Source organism: Oncorhynchus mykiss, chromosome 19 (assembly GCF_057628025.1).
Source record: "Oncorhynchus mykiss isolate SJ-2025 chromosome 19, ASM5762802v1, whole genome shotgun sequence".
In the NCBI taxonomy this organism is placed as follows: Eukaryota; Metazoa; Chordata; class Actinopteri; order Salmoniformes; family Salmonidae; genus Oncorhynchus; species Oncorhynchus mykiss.
In genome coordinates this window covers 50,908,620-50,927,463 of record NC_143040.1, presented here as the reverse complement: position 1 = coordinate 50,927,463, position 18,844 = coordinate 50,908,620, and the positions used below count along the sequence as shown (strand labels likewise).

The 18,844-nt window shown below is 42.1% G+C and overlaps 2 protein-coding genes across 14 annotated transcripts in view; both read left to right on the top strand.

The window, feature by feature from the left end:
• Window positions 1–277: 277 nt before the first annotated feature.
• Window positions 278–18,844, top strand: part of LOC110497880 (60 kDa lysophospholipase) — a 53,715-nt gene continuing 35,148 nt past the window's right edge. For 6 of the 13 annotated variants that reach the window (XR_016488983.1, XR_016488982.1, XR_016488981.1 and 3 more), the window contains exons 1-3: window positions 501–960; window positions 13,139–13,277; window positions 14,037–14,072. Coding sequence is in view for 7 of the 13 variants with exons in the window: in XM_021574326.3 (XP_021430001.3) it covers window positions 684–960; window positions 13,139–13,277; window positions 14,037–14,072 (452 nt within the window). In the remaining 6 variants the exon portion in view is untranslated. Of the gene's footprint in view, window positions 401–499; window positions 961–13,138; window positions 13,278–14,036; window positions 14,073–17,128; window positions 17,261–18,844 lie in introns of those variants that run through there. The other 7 variants (XR_016488984.1, XM_090211316.1, XM_090211313.1 and 4 more) reach the window with 6 other exon arrangements.
• The window catches only part of LOC110497882 (60 kDa lysophospholipase), a 137,430-nt gene continuing 118,901 nt past the window's right edge, over window positions 316–18,844 (top strand). Inside the window, exon 1 of the mRNA XM_036954837.2 lies at window positions 316–400. The gene's annotated coding sequence lies outside the window, so the exon portion shown is untranslated. The remainder of the gene's footprint in view (window positions 401–18,844) is intronic.

The following is an 18,844-nucleotide window of genomic DNA, read 5'->3' as shown; positions in this document are numbered from 1 at the left end:
CAGCGAACAGTGGGTTAACTGCCTTGTTCAGGGGCAGAGCGACAGATTTTTATCTTGTCAGCTCGGGGATTCGATCCAGCAACCCCCAAATAAGTCAACATTTAAGTATTAAGTTTGAAATATTTTTATGTAAATTGTTATGGCTGTATTGTTTTAAAAACCCAATAATGTTGTGGGTCCATCAGACCGGCGAACATTGGGTGAGAAAACAAAAACGTTAACACCTTAACAAGGGTTAATTACTCCCACGTGATCATAGTGTTTTTGCCAACAACTTCTACCATTTTTTCCTATTGGTTGAAGACGCTACTCTTGAAATTATCCTTGAAGGCTATTGACGAAAAACTCAAAAGCCATTAACGTACGTCCTCTACACTACATTATGGACTTCTTCCTTCTGGTGAGTCTCAGTCTCACTCTTATAATTGCATTGTATGTACATTGTTTTTAACTTGGAAAACCATTTACGGCAATCTCATCATTGTGATTCATTATATTTACTTAGGTTTATAATACAATCAAGCAGATTAGTAACATTACAGTTCTGATATAGCTTAGTTTCTCTGTAAATTGCGTTTTGGCACTTCACAACAACCTGTCATTGGTAGTTAGTGGTCTGTCACTTTAAGAACATCCCTTGGTTTGACTTGCACTCTTCCCCCGCCATCAGTTGTCTAGTCATTATGGCGGAATGTAAAAAGTCTATCTCATGTCCCTCTCCAGCTTCAGTAATGACCTCTCTAGCTAGAGCTTTGTCCCATTCAAGGTTGAGTCAACCTGATCAGTCTGTGTTCAAGTCGCATACTTCTGTTTACCGGAGCAATGTGGTACAGCCAGGCCGACGGAGGAGGTTGTCGAGCAGCAACAGTGTTGAGTCTCTGGATGTGAGCCCCTGTGCTGAAGCGCGAGTCTTGGTCATCAACACCGGAGGAACAATCGGGATGATGTACCATAATAACGGTAAAGCCTTTTTGACCGGGACTTTTAAAGTGTATTTGTTGTTGCCCAAACAAAGTGCATTTATTTGATTTGAATGATGCTGTGTGACGCATGTTGATGCAACACATTGGCGGAAACTCGCTAGGACCAGTAGCAGTTGACCTGGGGTGTATTCATTACACCGATTTTGTAGCAAAACGTTTCGTCTGTTACAACAGAAACAGTTTACTCCAAACAGAAAACTTTTGCAAGGGAAAAGAGTTTATATTGGTCAAATTCATGTAGGTCCCTCTCCGTTTTGCTCCATTTGGTTCTTAAGAGGTAAACTGTTTCGGTTGCAAGACGTAATGAATACACTCCTAGCACGCAGGGGTCTTGTGAGTTGTCAAATGTAACTACTGCTACATTTGCTTTGCAAATTGTAACAAGCAAACAAACACTTGGGCGTAATTATCTACCTGTAGATCAGGGATCATCAACTAGTTTCAGCCACAGATGGTCGGGTGGCGGAACATATTAACAAATAATTTGCTCCTGAGTGGCACAGCGGTCTAAGGCACAGCATCTGTGTTAGAGGTGTCACTACAGACCCTGGTTCGATTCCAGGCTGTATCACAACCAGCCGTGATTGGGAGTCCCATATAGGGCGGCGCACAATTGGTCCAGCGTAGTCTGGGTTTATCCGGGGTAGGCCGTCATTGTAAATAAGAATTTGTTCTTAACTGACTTTCCTAGTTAAATAAAGGTAAAAAAAAAAAAACATGTTTCTCTTATGTATGAGAATACTTGGGAACAGAGTTCCAAAATTAAAATCACTTGAGCTGATTCCATGTTGTTTTTACAGTTATTGTCCAACAATAAAAATAAAACATTAACACATTTATGAGTTTTTCTCAGAAAACATAGGGGGGAATAAAACCACCCACAGGCAACATTTGGGCTGCCAGTAGGGGAACCCTGCTGTAGAAGGTCATGTGAACTTCTTACAACATATATTGGTTGCACCTTGAAAATCATGATCATGTTTGTCCGTGCATGGTGAGTAAAGATTACAGTTTCAACTCACTTCCTTCCTCTCATTGTAAGATGCATTTGAGAACACACACACACTGTGGATGGATGTGTACTGCGCTAACGGTCAACTAATGAATAATTAGCTATGATGTACAAGATTTAGCAACAGCAGGACTCAGCTTCATAATATGATGTTTGTCAAGGGTACAAAACCAGTACTGAAGCAAGCAATACCTTGTCAACTGTCCAATCAGTCACAGTTGACCTAAGTGATAGTGTTCACCACAAACCTTTGTCTGTCTAGAATATGCTTAGCAGGACAGGAAAGTTATCCAATTCACGCACTTATCAAGAGAACATCTCTGGTCATCCCATGTTGACTCCAATCTTTACCATAGTTGGCTGGACGACGTTTAGGTGGTAGACCATTCTTGATTCACGTTGGAAACTCGAGTGTGAGAACCCCAGCAGAGTTGCAGTTCTTGACACACTCAAACCGGTGCCTCTGGCATACCCCGTTCAAAAGCACTTGTCTTGCCCACTTACCATGGGTTAAAGAAAGATTCTTAAGCTGTCTTGTCCACATCATCTACACTGATTGAAGTGGATTTAACAAGTGACATAAATAAGGGATCATAACTTTAACCTCAATTTACCTGGTCAATCTGTCATGAAAGTAGCAGGTGTTACTAATGTTTTGTACACTCAGTGTATATCAATTGTATATTTGAGTTTAATTCCAAAATGCTATATCCACACATTTTTCATGTTTTTTTTCATCAGAAATTGCTTATGGGTACATTCATATGTGTAAAATATTACTGTTCACACATTTATTCAGATTTTAGACGTGTATGAAAATGGGTTATTTTGCTAATTGCTATATATCCATTGTTTTGCTGGAATGTTTGTATTCTGCATATCCTCTGCATATCCATTGGCAAATGACAGGAGTGGCAAGGAGTGTAATGTAATAGCTGAACAGAGATGGAAACCAGGCTAACAGCAATGTCACTGAAGATTGAATTCCTGCATGGAATTCAAGATAGTACATAATACAACTAATGATTTTAGAATTCAAAATAGATAAAAAAGAGTGAGCTGAGTTTAATAGACAATGTCTGTTAGTCACTTACTGGACACAATGTGTCGTTATGTTATTGTCCTGTGTAATTACATTGTGTAATTGTGCGCCATCTACTGGCAAATAACGTAACGTCCATAGTGTTAGCATGGACTTAATCCTTCTGGTGAGTCTGTCTCACTTATCATTGCATTTTAACTTGGAAAAACATTTTGTGCAATATCATTATGAATCACATTTTCTTAGGCTTATAATAAAATCTAGCAGATTAGTAACATTACAATTTTGATATAGTTAGGTTTCTCTGTAAATTGCATTTGGGCACTTTACAGCACCCTGTCATTGGTAGCATGAACATCCCTTGGTTTGACAGGCACTCTTCCTTCTCCCGACACCAGATGTCTACGATAAAAATTAGGGGTTCAACAAGGGTTCTTCTAAGATCCTCAAAGTTTTTTGAAGAACCTTAGGGTTCTTGGCACTGAAAATTGCCCCCAAAAGGTTCTTCTGAGAACCCCATAGGAGGTGGGGTTCATCGAGGAACGTCCTTAGTTGGATGTTCTTGCAGGAACCTAACTGCACAACTGAAACATTTGGATTTGAAAGGACAGCAGGTGCAGGCACTTAACTGTAAAGATCTCCTCAATTTAAGGTAAGATTTGTCCCTTTTTATATGATCTAAATTGATATTGTTTTGTGATGATACCATCTATCTTTAAATATTTGTGCAAATCTTTCTAAACCAGATAATGGACACAATTCAATGGATATCAATAAACAAAGCGGTTAGAATATGTATGCTTTTGGAATATGTTGAAGGATAGCTGCATTGTGTGCAGATGACTGAACTGCTCTGTCTGCAGGTATACAGACGATGAGGCATACAAAGGTATGTCTATTGGTATGTTATGGAGATCACATGTACCATCCTCCCTTGCCTCTTCAATGAAAACCCCATAGGCCTCTACATTATGGACAAGGTATGTGTATGAAAACCATATATATTTTTTTTCCATAAACAGTTACTACAAAAACCAAGTTATGAATACTTTTGTGTATGTTTAGTTAAACATCTGTATTAATTACTATTTTTTGCGATTCAGATTTCACCGTCCCTAGACCTCTGATGAATATACCAGGAAACTTGTTCAATCACCACGCACTGCAAAATCATTCTGGCTATGGATACGGAGAACATCAACACATTAACATCAACACGCCAGAGGATATACCCACTGGACTTGGGGCTCACATTTTAGAATTTTTATTCTGCTTTGCCACTTAATGAACACTGACAACTAAAATATTGTGTTATTGTTATGCATAATAATAATAATAATAGGGGAGGGAGGTAGTTCAGATATGAACCCTTAAAGGTTCTTCGAGGATCTATTAAGAGGGGTTCTTCGAAGAACTTATAGGTTCCCCCACAGTTTTCATTTGAAGAACCCCTAAAGGATATTCCAGGATCCTTTTATTTTTAGAGTGTAATAATTAAGGCGGAATGTAAAACGTGTACCTCATGTCCATCACCAGCTTCAGAAATAACCTCTCTAGCTACAGCTTTGTCCCATTAAAGGTTGAGTTAACCTGATTAGTCTGTGTTCAAATTGCAGTCTTCTGTTCCCCAGAGCAATGTGGCACAGCCAGGCCGACGGATGTTGTCGAGCAGCGACAGTGGAGTGGGTATAATTTGTGAAAAGTTCCAACAGGAATCTGAATCAAAAACTTTGAAGTACAAGGATGCCAACAAACAATGTATACAAATTAGCATGATCAGTTCACCTATCTAATTAGCTGCCGAATAGTCATCAACTCACCACGTAGTTTATCCTTAATGTTTGTCCATATGTTCCCAGAGTGAGGACAGACCTTTTCGGAATGAACGTGGTGAGTAAAAAACGTAATTAAATTGCCCACTGCAGTATCTTATTCTGCCGCTATACAACTTTGTATGCGTTGTTTGTTGGCAACCTTGTTGTTTACGAAGTTTTTGAAACGGATTCCTGTTGGAACGTTACACAAATTATACCCACCTGCAACAGTGTTGTCTCTGGATGTGAACACTTGTTATGGACATTTTTACAAGCGTTCATTACAACTGTTCAGCCTATTGGGTAAAGAATGGCGTTTTTGTAGTTTGTTTTTGAATATATGCCAAAAACAACTTGTGTGGTAGCTAACGTCACATTCTGTGATAAAAAAAAATATATATATATATATATATATATTTAAGCATTTATGTATTGAATAAAAGCACAAAGGCTTCATAATTCTGAAAGGTATTTTTAATTAGCAATCCATCATTTTTCCTTGTCTGAAGTATCAAGTAACAATGGCGCCGGAGAAGAAGGCTGATGTTTACGTGTCCCCAACCGATTGTGTTTTTTTCCTTTTTTTTATTTGAGTTGTTTGTTCATTATTTTGTACATAATGTTGCCGCTACGTCTCATATGACCGAAAACAAACTTCTGGATATCAGGACTGCGATTATGCACCATGGACTGGCAGAATGGGTCTCGACCCCGCCCTGCTCAACTGGGTCCTGGACTTTCTGACGGGCCGCCCTCAGGTGGTGAGAATGGGAAACAGCATCTCCACCTCGCGGATCCTCAACACTGAGTCCCCACAAGGGTGCGTTCTCAGCCCTCAGGGAGGAGGTGAGGGCCCTCGGAGTGTGGTGTCAGGAAAATAACCTCGCACTCAACGTCAACAAAACAAAGGAGATGATCGTGGACTTCAGGAAACAGCAGAGGGAGCACCCCGCTATCCACATCGACGGGACAGTAGTGGAGAAGGTGGAACGTTTTAAGTTCCTCGGCGTACACATCACGGACAAACTGAAATGGTCTACCCACATAGACCGCGTGATGAAGAAGGCGCAACAGCGCCTCTTCAACCTCAGGAGGCTGAAGAAATTTGACTTGTCACCAAAACACACAAAATTTTACAGATGCTCAATCGAGAGCATCCTGTCTGGCTGTATCACCGCCTGGTATGGCAACTGCTCCGCCCACAACCGTAAGGCTCTCCAGAGGGTAGTGAGGTCTGCACAACGCATCACCGGGGACAAACTACCTGCCCTCCAAGACACCTACACCACCCGATGTCACAGGAAGGCCAAAAAGATCAAGGACAACAACCACCCGAGCCACTGCATGTTCACCCCGCTATCATCCAAAAGGCGAGGTCGGTACAGGTGCATCAAAGCTGGGACCGAGAGACTGAAAAACAGCTTCTATCTCAAGGCTATCAGACTGTTAAACAGCCATCACATCACTAACATTGAGTGGTTGCGGCCAACATACAGACTCAATCTCTAGCCACTTTAATGATGAATAATTAGATTTAATAAATGTATCACTAGTCACTTAAACAATACCGCTTTATATAATGTTTACATACCTGTTGTTTCTTTGGCATCGTTAAAATGAAGACTGTTTTATCAAATCAATTCTCTGTAATTATTATTATTACGTTATTATTCTAGTCAACTAGGAAGTCGAGGCACCAAGGAAAATATTCAGATTACAAACTTATAATTTTCCTAATACAACTTTTCAGATATTTTAATATATGATCAATTAATCTTCTAATTCATGAATTATTCTTTACCTCACGTGTCTCATTCCAAACGTTGTACATTTTTGGTTATCTGCACAAACCCAGTCTTCACTATGAATCATTCATACATCAATTGTCTCAATCATTTATTAACTAAATAATCACAGAAATGCATAAACTTACAGTAGTACATATGGTTACAAGCAAATGATAGGGGAGGTTCCCTAGTGGGATAAACCGATATTACGGATTGGTGGACAAAAGGGAACTGTAGACTGAGAAAGGTGGAAATTATGCAAAGGAGTCACTACACACTTGATAATTATATTAATTGAAATGCTAATCCTTTGCACATGAACGCTCACTCATTCGGGAATAATTGCAATCAATATATATATATTTACGCTCAGTGTGTCGTTGTGATCTTCTGTTGGAATCGTCTTTCGTGGTTAGAATGGTTACTTCAGAGTCCCATTCAGAAATGTTATTATAGAATAGATGTTTTGGCGGTTGTCGGCCTTCGCAATCAATGGTATAGAATTCCTAGATGCAGACTAGTAATTAGTATCAAAGATTTGCTCTTCTGTCGGTATCGATAGTCTGAGTTTCAACAACCATTACAACCTTAGCTTATACTCAGGTTTATGGTCTCTACTCAAACCTTAGCCCTCTCGGTAGTCGAGGTAAGCTTGGTGTCTACTCAAACCTTAGCTCCCTCTGTGATCGAGGTACTGGCCTGCTGGGAAATTCCCAAGGTGGGGGTTATATCCAGAACCGTAGGAAAGGGCTGTCCCATGACGCCAGATCAATGTCTGTGCTCATGGGGCGGGCCTATAACTGAGTTAAACTCCAAAGGGAGTTTCCTTCATTAAACAGTTTAAAATCACATTACATAATTTCACAAATAGGTTATTCTTTACTCATTCATTTTATACAACAATTAGATGCAACCCTCACAACTGAGACTCTTGTATAAACAGAGTTATGGTAATGTGGCTGTATTGTCTCTCGTGAGTTTCACAAACAATAAACTAAATGGACCGGTCGTAGCTGGATTCTCTCCCGACCATGTACACATTCTCCAAAACATGGACATTGTTCAGTTCTCAAGTTATATGATGGAGAAGAGGTTCCTTTGTTCTCCTGTGAAACATTCTCTCTCTACACTGCCTGGCCATGAGGAGAGCGGCGACTCTAGGAATTTATGACCTGTGATAACAACAGAGGCTGGGTGTAGGGGGAAGAAAGAGGTAGAGAGAGGGGGAGGGTGCTCGCTATACCCAAAGAGGGCCACGTCATGACACCCTACATTACTCATCTCATGTATATACTGTACTCAATACTATCTACTGCATCTTGCCTATGCCGTTCGGCCATCGCTCATCCATATATTTATATGTACATATTCTTAATCATTCCTTTACACTTGTGTGTGTATAAGGTAGTTGTTGTGAAATTGTTAGATTACTTGTTAGATATTAGTGCACGGTCGGAACTAGAAGCTCAAGCATTTCGCTACACTATGCGACCAATAAAATGTTATTTGAATCCTTTTCTTTCCTTTAATGAGTCTGATGAGCCCGACGCGAATAATATACTGCTTTCTCGGGAACAGGCCCAGATCCCCGTAATTTGCATGAAGAGGAGGCGGAGAAAAGGTGCCAGAGGGCGGGCTGCCTTCTAAGAATTCGTAGGCGATCGAATAAACCTCCACTTCCTTCCATTCTGCTAGCAAACGTGCATTCTTTGGAGAATAAAGTAGATGACCTACTCGGAAGATTAATCTACCAGCGTGACATTCAAAACTGTAATACCTTATGCTTCACGGAGTCGTGGCGAACTATGTCTTTTTGTAAATAACAACTGGTGCATGTCTTGAGTTTTTTCTCACCTGAGGTAGAGTATCTCATGATAAGCTGTAGACCACACCTTCTACCTAGAGTTTATCTGTATTTTTCTTAGCTGTCTATATACCACCACAGACTCATGCTGGCACTAAGACAGCATTGAATGAGCTGTATTCCACCATAAGCAAACAGGAAAACGCTCACCCAGAGGCGGCACTCCTAGTAGCCGGGGACTTTAATGCGGGAAATTTTAAATCCATGTCAGCAAATTTCCATCAGCAAATTTCCATCAGCATGTTAAATGTGCAACCAGATGGGGAAAAAACTCTGGACCACCTTTACTCCACATAGAGATGCATGCATACAAGCTGTCCCTCGCCCTCCATTTGGCAAATCTGACCATAATTATATCCTGATTCCTGTTTACAAGCTGAACTTAAAGCAGGAAGCACTAGTGACTAGATTAATAAAAAAGTGGTCAGATGAAGCAGATGCTAAGCTACAGGACTGTTTTTCTAGCTCAGACTGGAATATGTTGTGGGATTCCTCAGATGGAATTGAGGAGTACGCCACATCAGTCATTGGCTTCATCAATAAGTGCATCAATGACGTTGTCCCCACAGTGACTGTACATACATACCCCAACCAGAGGCCATGGATTACAGGCAACATATGCACTGAGCTAAAGGGTAGAGCTGCCGCTTCCAAGGAGCGTGACTCCAACCCGGAAGCTTATAAGAAATCCCGCTATGCCCTCCGACAAACCATCAAACAGGCAAAGTGTCAATACAGACCTTAGATCGAAACGTACTACACCGGCTCTGATGCTCGTCAGATGTGGCAGGGCTTGCAAACCAATATAGACTACAAAGGGAAGCACAGCCAAGAGCTGCCCAGTGACACAAGCCTACCAGACGAGCTAAACTACTTCTATGCTCGCTTCGAGGCAAATAACACTGAAACATGCATGAGAGCACCAGCTGTTCTGGAAGACTGTGTGATCACGCTCTCCGCAGCCGATGTGAGTAAGACCTTTTAAACAGGTCAAAATTCACAAGGCTGCAGGGCCCAACATTGTATGACTTGAAGGTGTGGTAGAAAGAAGCTGTTTTCCTCCTCCATTCGTGGTGCTTGTTCAACATATAATTTGGAGATTCCTGTGAACATCAGTCATAAACATGTAATTCTGAACAGCAACATCTTCCTAACAAGAATTTAGACCAGTTGACAATTCAACAGAATAGCAAGCCATGGTATATCAGGCCAAATACCAATGGTATGAGTCAATATTACTTGTTTACTGTTGTAATTACGTTGCTAACCAGTTTAATAGTAATAAGGCACCTTGGGGTTTGTGGTATATGGACAATATACAGTGCCTTGCGAAAGTATTCGGCCCCCTTGAACTTTGCGACCTTTTGCCACATTTCAGGCTTCAAACATAAAGATATAAAACTGTATTTTTTTGTGAAGAATCAACAACAAGTGGGACACAATCATGAAGTGGAACGACATTTATTGGATATTTCAAACTTTTTTAACAAATCAAAAACTGAAAAATTGGGTGTGCAAAATTATTCAGCCCCCTTAAGTTAATACTTTGTAGCGCCACCTTTTGCTGTGATTACAGCTGTAAGTCGCTTGGGGTATGTCTGTATCAGTTTTGCACATCGAGAGACTGAACATTTTTCCCATTCCTCCTTGCAAAACAGCTCGAGCTCAGTGAGGTTGGATGGAGAGCATTTGTGAACAGCAGTTTTCAGTTCTTTCCACAGATTCTCGATTGGATTCAGGTCTGGACTTTGACTTGGCCATTCTAACACCTGGATATGTTTTTATTTTTGAACCATTCCATTGTAGATTTTGCTTTATGTTTTGGATCATTGTCTTGTTGGAAGACAAATCTATCTCCGTCCCAGTCTCAGGTCTTTTGCAGACTCCATCAGGTTCTTCCAGAATGGTCCTGTATTTGGCTCCATCCATCTTCCCATCAATTTTAACCATCTTCCCTGTCCCTGCTGAAGAAAAGCAGGCCCAAACCATGATGCTGCCACCACCATGTTTGACAGTGGGGATGGTTTGTTCAGGGTAATGAGCTGTGTTGCTTTTACGCCAAACATAACGTTTTGCATTGTTGCCAAAAAGTTCAATTTTGGTTTCATCTGACCAGAGCACCTTCTTCCACATGTTTGGTGTGTCTCCCAGGTGGCTTGTGGCAAACTTTAAACGACACTTTTTATGGATATCTTTAAAAAATGGCTTTCTTCTTGCCACTCTTCCATAAAGGCCAGATTTGTGCAATATACGACTGATTGTTGTCCTATGGACAGAGTCTCCCACCTCAGTTGTAGATCTCTGCAGTTCATCCAGAGTGATCATGGGCCTCTTGGCTGCATCTCTGATCAGTCTTCTCCTTGTATGAGCTGAAAGTTTAGACGGACGGCCAGGTCTTGGTAGATTTGCAGTGGTCTGATACTCCTTCCATTTCAATATTATCGCTTGCACAGTGCTCCTTGGGATGTTTAAAGCTTGGGAAATCTTTTTGTATCCAAATCCGGCTTTAAACTTCTTCACAACAGTATCTCGGACCTGCCTGGTGTGTTCCTTGTTCTTCATGATGCTCTCTGCGCTTTTAACGGACCTCTGAGACTATCACAGTGCAGGTGCATTCATACTGAGACTTGATTACACACAGGTGGATTGTATTTATCATCATTAGTCATTTAGGTCAACATTGGATCATTCAGAGATCCTCACTGAACTTCTGGAGAGAGTTTGCTGCACTGAAAATAAAGGGGCTGAATAATTTTGCACGCCCAATTTTTCAGTTTTTGATTTGTTAAAAAAGTTTGAAATATCCAATAAATGTCGTTCCACTTCATGATTGTGTCCCACTTGTTGTTGATTCTTCACAAAAAAATACAGTTTTAAAACTTTGTTTGAAGCCTGAAATGTGGCAAAAGGTCGCAAAGTTCAAGGGGGCCGAATACTTTCTCAAGGCACTGTACCTAATGCATTGGTTTAACCTTGAAATATAGCTACTCGATATAGATCAGACCTTTTTACCTCTGTAGCAGTTCTATCACTTCGCCTGGGAACTGCAACAGCCATGTCTTATTCCCAATTCTCTATTGTCTAGATTCTGCATGGAGCTAGCCTGTTCTAAAGCATTAGCTAAAAGCTACGTTGGCCAATTTGAGCAAATAAATCTCAGCTTGCTAACTAGCAAAGCCAACCAATTACACAACAAATATACACAGTTAACAATTATTTTCTAAACTAATGTTAGTCTCAACCAAATGACAAGTACAAAGAACTATTGCTCTATTCCGCAACGTAACAACCATTAATTAAAGGCTAGACATAAGACTATTGATAGTTAACTAACTAGCCATGCTAATTCAATGAAAATAAGCTAGCTAGCCAGCGTCAGCTTTGTAGTTGTATTGCTATGTGGAAAAAGTTGTTTTAATATCTTTCTCCATTTTTCTCACCAACGCCTTGCTGTAGCGTTTACATTCTGTAAATGTAATTGACAAATTAACAATTTGATCCATATCTAGAAACATCTCCCTCCCTGAGTAAGCGACTCAACGCAACAGGCCAGAAGTCAAACAAAGTCAAACTCACGGAAATTGAGGTGGCTACAATGTGGTACTTTCAGTCACATGAAATGTACCCGTTACTACACAGGCGTTCAGAACGTGTGCAGTGGCACAATTTAATGCGTCTGAAAGTACAATATTCAAACGTTCTAATCACCTGTAAATGCACACTGAACAGGTGTAATGAACGTGGGTAAAAATGCCCATAACAAGCGTTCAAATCAAGACGATTTTAAACTCTTGGCCTTCCATACTGGCACGCAAGGGTCTCGTGAGTTGTCAAATGTAACAGCTGCTATGGAGAAAGATTGAAGATTCCTTCGTGGGCCAAGGAAACGTTAACTGTTAAGTGCTTTGGATCAAATGTCTTCTGAATGAGATCTCTAGGCTAACCAGCCCTTCTCATTTAATTCGGTATCCACTACTGTGGATGGTACTTGGAGTAAACACTAGACCATAAATAACATGGCCATAGTTTCTAGGTCTACCGTTTTCACACCGTTCCAAAGGTTCTGTTTGGAAGTCCCAATATTTGTCTATATGCAATCTTTCCATCTACTGTAACCAGTGGCTGGTGGTCCACTTTTCACAGGTCCTAATTTTAGTCAGCCAGTTCGTTCCAGCGGTTTGGACTATGATGAGTTATACAAGACATTTCCCAATGCATGAATGATTAGAACTATATTCCAAACAGCCTACTTTTCATATTGATGTGATTCTCACATTTGCCACTAGGGTTGAGTATAATACAAGGCATGATTTACTGAGAATTGTAAACCTGGACTACATTCGATAGCCAAACGCTTTCATAGCCAAACGTTATTGTATTTTGCAGATAGAAATGCCACGAATAGAGCTGACGTGAAACCTTATTCTACATGTCAGAGAGCGTGTGTTCTACATAGGAATATGCTATCTGAACGCTCCAAAATGTTGCGTACTGCTACCCTCTTTTCAAAAGTAACACCACACTCAGATCTATGTAGGCTATTATTGGGCTCACCTTTCCTGAACTCTGACTGATTAGTTATGTTGCTCTGTACACTAATGGCAACACCTTCTCTCTCTGTCCCTCTCATCCACAGTGCTGTGCCCAGAGCCTAATGTGTTTGTGAAGGCCCTGCGAAAGCTTCCCAACCTCCATGATGAGCAGTATGCCCTGCAGACCCGTATGTACGACTACTACAGCACGAGTGACCCACAGGAGAACACCCTTGTCCTGCCGTAAGTCACCTATACACTCCACCTCCCCCTCACCCCACCTCTCCTGGGCTCCTCTGCAGCCTTCTATTTCTGTTTTCTCTGGGGGGTTTTACTTTGTCTTTGCTGTTATTAATATATAGGCTAGAGTTAAATGTTGACATGGTTTACTTTATTGTACAGTCTTCGTACAATCATTCAAACTGAAAAGATTACTATCTATGTAACACATCATCACTAGATTTAGAGTAATGAAACCTTGTGCTATTTGACTGAAAACTTCAGATGGAGAGCTTGGAGTCTGATACAGATGATGATAAAATTAGAGTAGAGTAATAGTAGTTAGTCTATAACTGGTGTTATAGAAATATGTGAAGGGGACCTCAACCTACCGGTTCTACCGATACATACATTTTAAAGCCCTTACCATTTCTTTACACAGGAGATGAGTGTGTATTGCACATACTGGATTAGAGTAACTTCTTAATTTGACTGTCAAATTCAAACAAGACTGAAGCTCTGCTTCCTGTTTTATAACCATTGACAGCTTTTATTTCATGGCTTTTTCAACCTACAAGGCATACGAGGCTTTTTCAAAGGCTCTTTGAATAGCAACATATTCTAGTGCACAGCATATCATGCCCCAACATCTGTTCACTATGATGCCGCCATAGCAGTAGGCCTACAGGATATACAATGCTTGTTGGGGGATATCATACACACGTTTCTATTCCCTGCATGCTTGGGAACATTTCACTCTAAAACTGTCTGTTGTTTTGACAGGATGCCGACCGACCTCGCTGATGAACTATCAAAAAGGTCCTGAAATACTGGTAGCATACTGTGTGCCTGCGCTACGCTGTGTGGTTTGAATCCTCTGTATCCGTTCCGCCTGGTGTCAAAAAGTGCCTGGCAGGAACAGTTTGCTGCTGTTGTCTGTGTGGACCTGTCAGGGAGTGATCATTGGAGCACACACCTGCAGCACAACTTTCAGTAGCGGTGTTCACACCTGACTGACATTCTACCCTTATTTCCTCTCTTCAGATACCTCGCCTCACTCCCGCTGGAGGGAGCTACTCCCATTGGTTCATGTCTAGCTAAAACCAGTGCAGAACAGTCAAGTTCTCATAACACTTATGTAATGTTGCAGTAGCAACCCCAGGAGTTTTGCTGCTGCCAGAGAGAGAGAATAGGCCTGCGAGGGGTTGCTGGTGCCACGCTGGCAGAGAGCGAGGCTAATCTGTGTTGAGCGTGTTTGATTCCTGTAGTCTGGTTCTCAGTGCGTGTGTTCAGGAGCAGTGAGAGGGCCCTCTGCTGAATATGGTCCTGGCAGGTCGGATCCAAAGGTTGCAGGCTATCGCCCCTCCAAATGGAGGTTGCCTGAGCCCAGGCCAAGGCATCCTGGGTCAAATCCCTCCCAGCAACCTCCTCTCCTTTCTGGGCCTGTGTTGCCGGTGACAGTGGGGGCGCCTCTGCCTGCCTGCACGCTAATCTCTACACAGACAACCAGCACATGGCTCAGTCCGCCACCTAAAACCCACTCAGAGCAGCTCAGGACCACAGATATAGAGACTGGAGGGGGCAGGGTTGGGCTGGGTTATAGGGGATAGATAAGAGAACTACACAAGCGTGCTATTTTTAAAGCTGTTTGTGTGAAGGGGGGCTGGTGGTACTGTGCCTGCTTGGATCATGGTAATATTTGTTTGGAGGACTGCCATGTTACCTCCATAGCCTTCTAATGTAAACTCACTCACTTTTGTACATCGCCTTGGTTCGTACAATTGACCTTATTTTAGCACCCCAAAAAACGTAATACTTCCAGATCAACTGTAATGTCAATACCATTGTAAAGCATAATTTCTCCCCTTTCCAACAGAATCAATTACATGACCCCCACGCTGCCCATTTCTGCATGATTCAAAAAGGCAATGAGCCCCGTCGGGTCTTTAAAAAAAAATGGCTGGTGGGGAAGCGAAACTAATGCGTGATAGTGAGAAGGAGAGATGTTTGGGAAAATTTTCACTCGATCTGTCCAACTTATCACCTTATCGCCTGTAAAATGTAAATAAAACACTATGGAGAGTTTATATAATGTGTCATTACAAACTTATTTGAAGGTTTGTGTCGAATTTGATTCGGGTTTTTAGGACGGTGCTAAAGTGATCTTAGAAGTAAACAGCGGCTTTGAGAATGATGATCGCATGCAATGATGAAGCAAAAAATGACTAGGTATCCACCGTTACCCCTGTCACTGTCCATTTCTTGTTTTTAAAGGATGAGAGAAGTGCTAAACCTGGTGGAGAGAGATTGTAAGACAGAAATAGTTGCTTTATGCGTGTTGTACGTTACGGCATGACACATCACGATGTAACGGAGGGTCAGTTTTTTTCAACTGTTCTCCAATACTATAGAGCCATTACCATGTTGATCAACGCTTGAATAGAAACGTTGTTCACACCCCAGATTTTGAAGTCAACACAGTCGCTACAGTCCCATTCGTTTTCTTTGTAGCCTCGTTTGAATGTTGCGGTTGCGCACATTTGTACGGAATGGGGTGAGTTTACGTTACTCCTCATCACTTCAACAGTCTCACAGGAGATTCATAGGACGTATGGATTCAGATTCCGTCCCACAGACAAATGTATCAGTCTCATTCTGTTTTCAGTGTAATTTCAGTAGTTGATTCAATCATCCTCTTTCCTCCTTGCTTCTGTAAGGTTCATTTTCATTATTACGATCATTATGTTCCTTTTTGTGGCTTCAAGTTAATGTTGATTAACACATACTAGCTGTCACCAAACATTGCTATTAAATGTCCCTAATGCCTGAGTTATTTGGTTTTTGTTTTGTTTATGTTATTCTTTGCAGTGAGCATGTGCAGTGGACTTGAAATAACATTGACAAAGATAATGTCAATGTATCCTAACATTGATTCAATTTTTTACATTGTGTGGAGTAGGAAGTTGATTTGTTGAATAGCTGAGTGAAAAGCTGTAGTGAGCTTCCCTGTGGGTAGCCTTTACCTCAACCTCCCATTTGCCCTTCTCACCACTGTTCCTCATCAGCAGACCAGGCCACAGGGCAGCATCCTACCCAACCCTCTATATGCTAATACCCATTTCCCTGCCACACTGTCGGCTATACCAGGAGATAAATTAATAATTGGTGATTTGAATATTGTTTCCAGCGACACTATCACTTTAATATTATCAACAACAACCAAGATGGCGTAGCAGTGAAGACGTGTTTTGTTCGTGTCTCGTGTACTTTTGTATTTTTCGTATTTTTTGTATATATATTTCAATTTTATTTTCAATCCCTTTCCGATTTTTAATTCGATTATACCTTCCGGTAACCTGCCTCACCCAATGTGACACGGTATCTCTATTAAAATTTTTTTTAGAACTCATTCAAGAACCTCCAGAAGCTAACCAGCTAATTAGCTATTCAGTCATTGTTAGCCACTGCTTGCGGCTTTTACCTTCTGCACAGATACCAGCCCTGTTCTCAGCCTGGATAATACTCGCCAGTCTACTAGTATCGGACTGTCTCTCCACAACAACGCCGGATTTCTGCCGTAATCCCTGGACCACTACTTCTGATCTTCACAGCTAGCTTGCAGCTAGCTAGCTCACAGCTCAGCCTGGATAATAGCTTCGGTACTGGGTGCCACGGTGAACTAACGCCACTGCCACGAAGCTAGCACCAGTTAGCCGTGAGCCAGGCGCATCTCCCGGCCAGCAAACTAAATTCTGGAATACCTCTTTCGCCATCTGGCTTGGATTCTCTGTCGACACGGCGTCCTGCCGCACCACCACGACTGGTCTGCCGACGAATACTCCATCCGCTGTGCCTTCAACCGGCCTTCGTCGGAGGGCTACTAACTTTAAACGCCTTGTCGCCTGCTAACGTAGTGGCGGGTTCCCTGTTCCATCTACTGCTGCCCTCTGGACACTATGATCACTTGGCTACATAGCTGATGCCTGCTGGACTGTCCATGAATCACGGTATTCCATTCTGTTTATTTATTTTTTTATCTGTCGGCCCCATCCGCGAACTCAGGCTCTGTGTGTAGTTAATCCAACCCTCTCTGCCTAGTCATCGCCATTTTACCTGCTGTTGTGTTAGCTGATTAGCTGTTGTTGTCTCACCTGTTGTTTTAGCTAGCTCTCCCAATGAACACCTGCGATTACTTTATGCCTCGCTGTATGTCTCTCTCAAATGTCAATATCTTGTATACTGTTGTTCAGGTTAGTCATCATTGTTTTAGTTTACCAACCTCCCACACATGCGGTGACCTCACCCATTACAACCAGCATGTCCAGAGATACAACCTCTCTTATCATCACCCAGTGCCTGGGCTTACCTCATCTGTACCCGCACCCCACCATACCCCTGTCTGCGCATTATGCCCTGAATATATTCTACCATGCCCAGAAATCTGCTCCTTTTATTCTTTGTCCCCAACGCTCTAGGCGACCAGTTTTGATAGCCTTTAGCCGCACCCTCATACTACTCCTCCTCTGTGATGTGGAGGTAAACCCAGGCCCTGCATGTCCCCAGACACCCTCATTTGTTGACTTCTGTGATCGAAAAAGCCTTGGTTTCATGCATGTCAACATCAGAAGCCTCCTCCCTAAGTTTGTTTTACTCACTGCTTTAGCACACTCTGCCAACCCTGATGTCCTTACCGTGTCTGAATCCTGGCTTAGGAAGGCCACCAAAAATTCTGAGATTTCCATACCCAACTATAACATTTTCCGTCAAGATGGAACTGCCAAAGGGGGAGGAGTTGCAGTCTACTGCAGAGATAGCCTACAAAGTAATGTCATACTTTCCAGGTCCATACCCAAACAGCTCGAACTACTAATTTTTAAAATTACTCTCTCCAGAAATAAGTCTCTCACTGTTGCCGCCTGCTACCGACCCCCCTCAGCTCCCAGCTGTGCCCTGGACACCATTTGTGAATTGATCGCCCCCCATCTAGCTTCAGAGTTTGTTCTGTTAGGTGACCTAAACTGGGATATGCTTAACACCCCGGCAGTCCTACAATCTAAGTCAGATGCCCTCAATCTTACACAAATCATCAAGGAACCCACCAGGTACAACCCTAAATCTGTAAACAAGGGCACCCTCATAGATGTTATCCTGACCAACTGGCCCTCCAAATACACCTCCGCTGTCTTTAACCAGGATCTCAGCGATCACTGCCTCATTGCCTGTATCCGCTACGGGTCCGCAGTCAAACGACCACCCCTCATCACTGCCAAACGCTCCCTAAAACACTTCTGCGAGCAGGCCTTTCTAATTGACCTGGCCCGGGTATCCTGGAAGGATATTGACCTCATCCTGTCAGTTGAGAATGCCTGGTCATTCTTTAAAAGTAACTTCCATCACCATCTTAGATAAGCATGCTCCGTTCAAAAAATGCAGAACTAAGAACAGATATAGCCCTTGGTTCACTCCAGACCTGACTGCCCTCGACCAGCACGAAAACATCCTGTGGCGGACTGCAATAGCATCAAATAGTCCCTGCGATATGCAACTTTTCAGGGAAGTCAGGAACCAATACACGCAGTCAGTCAGAAAAG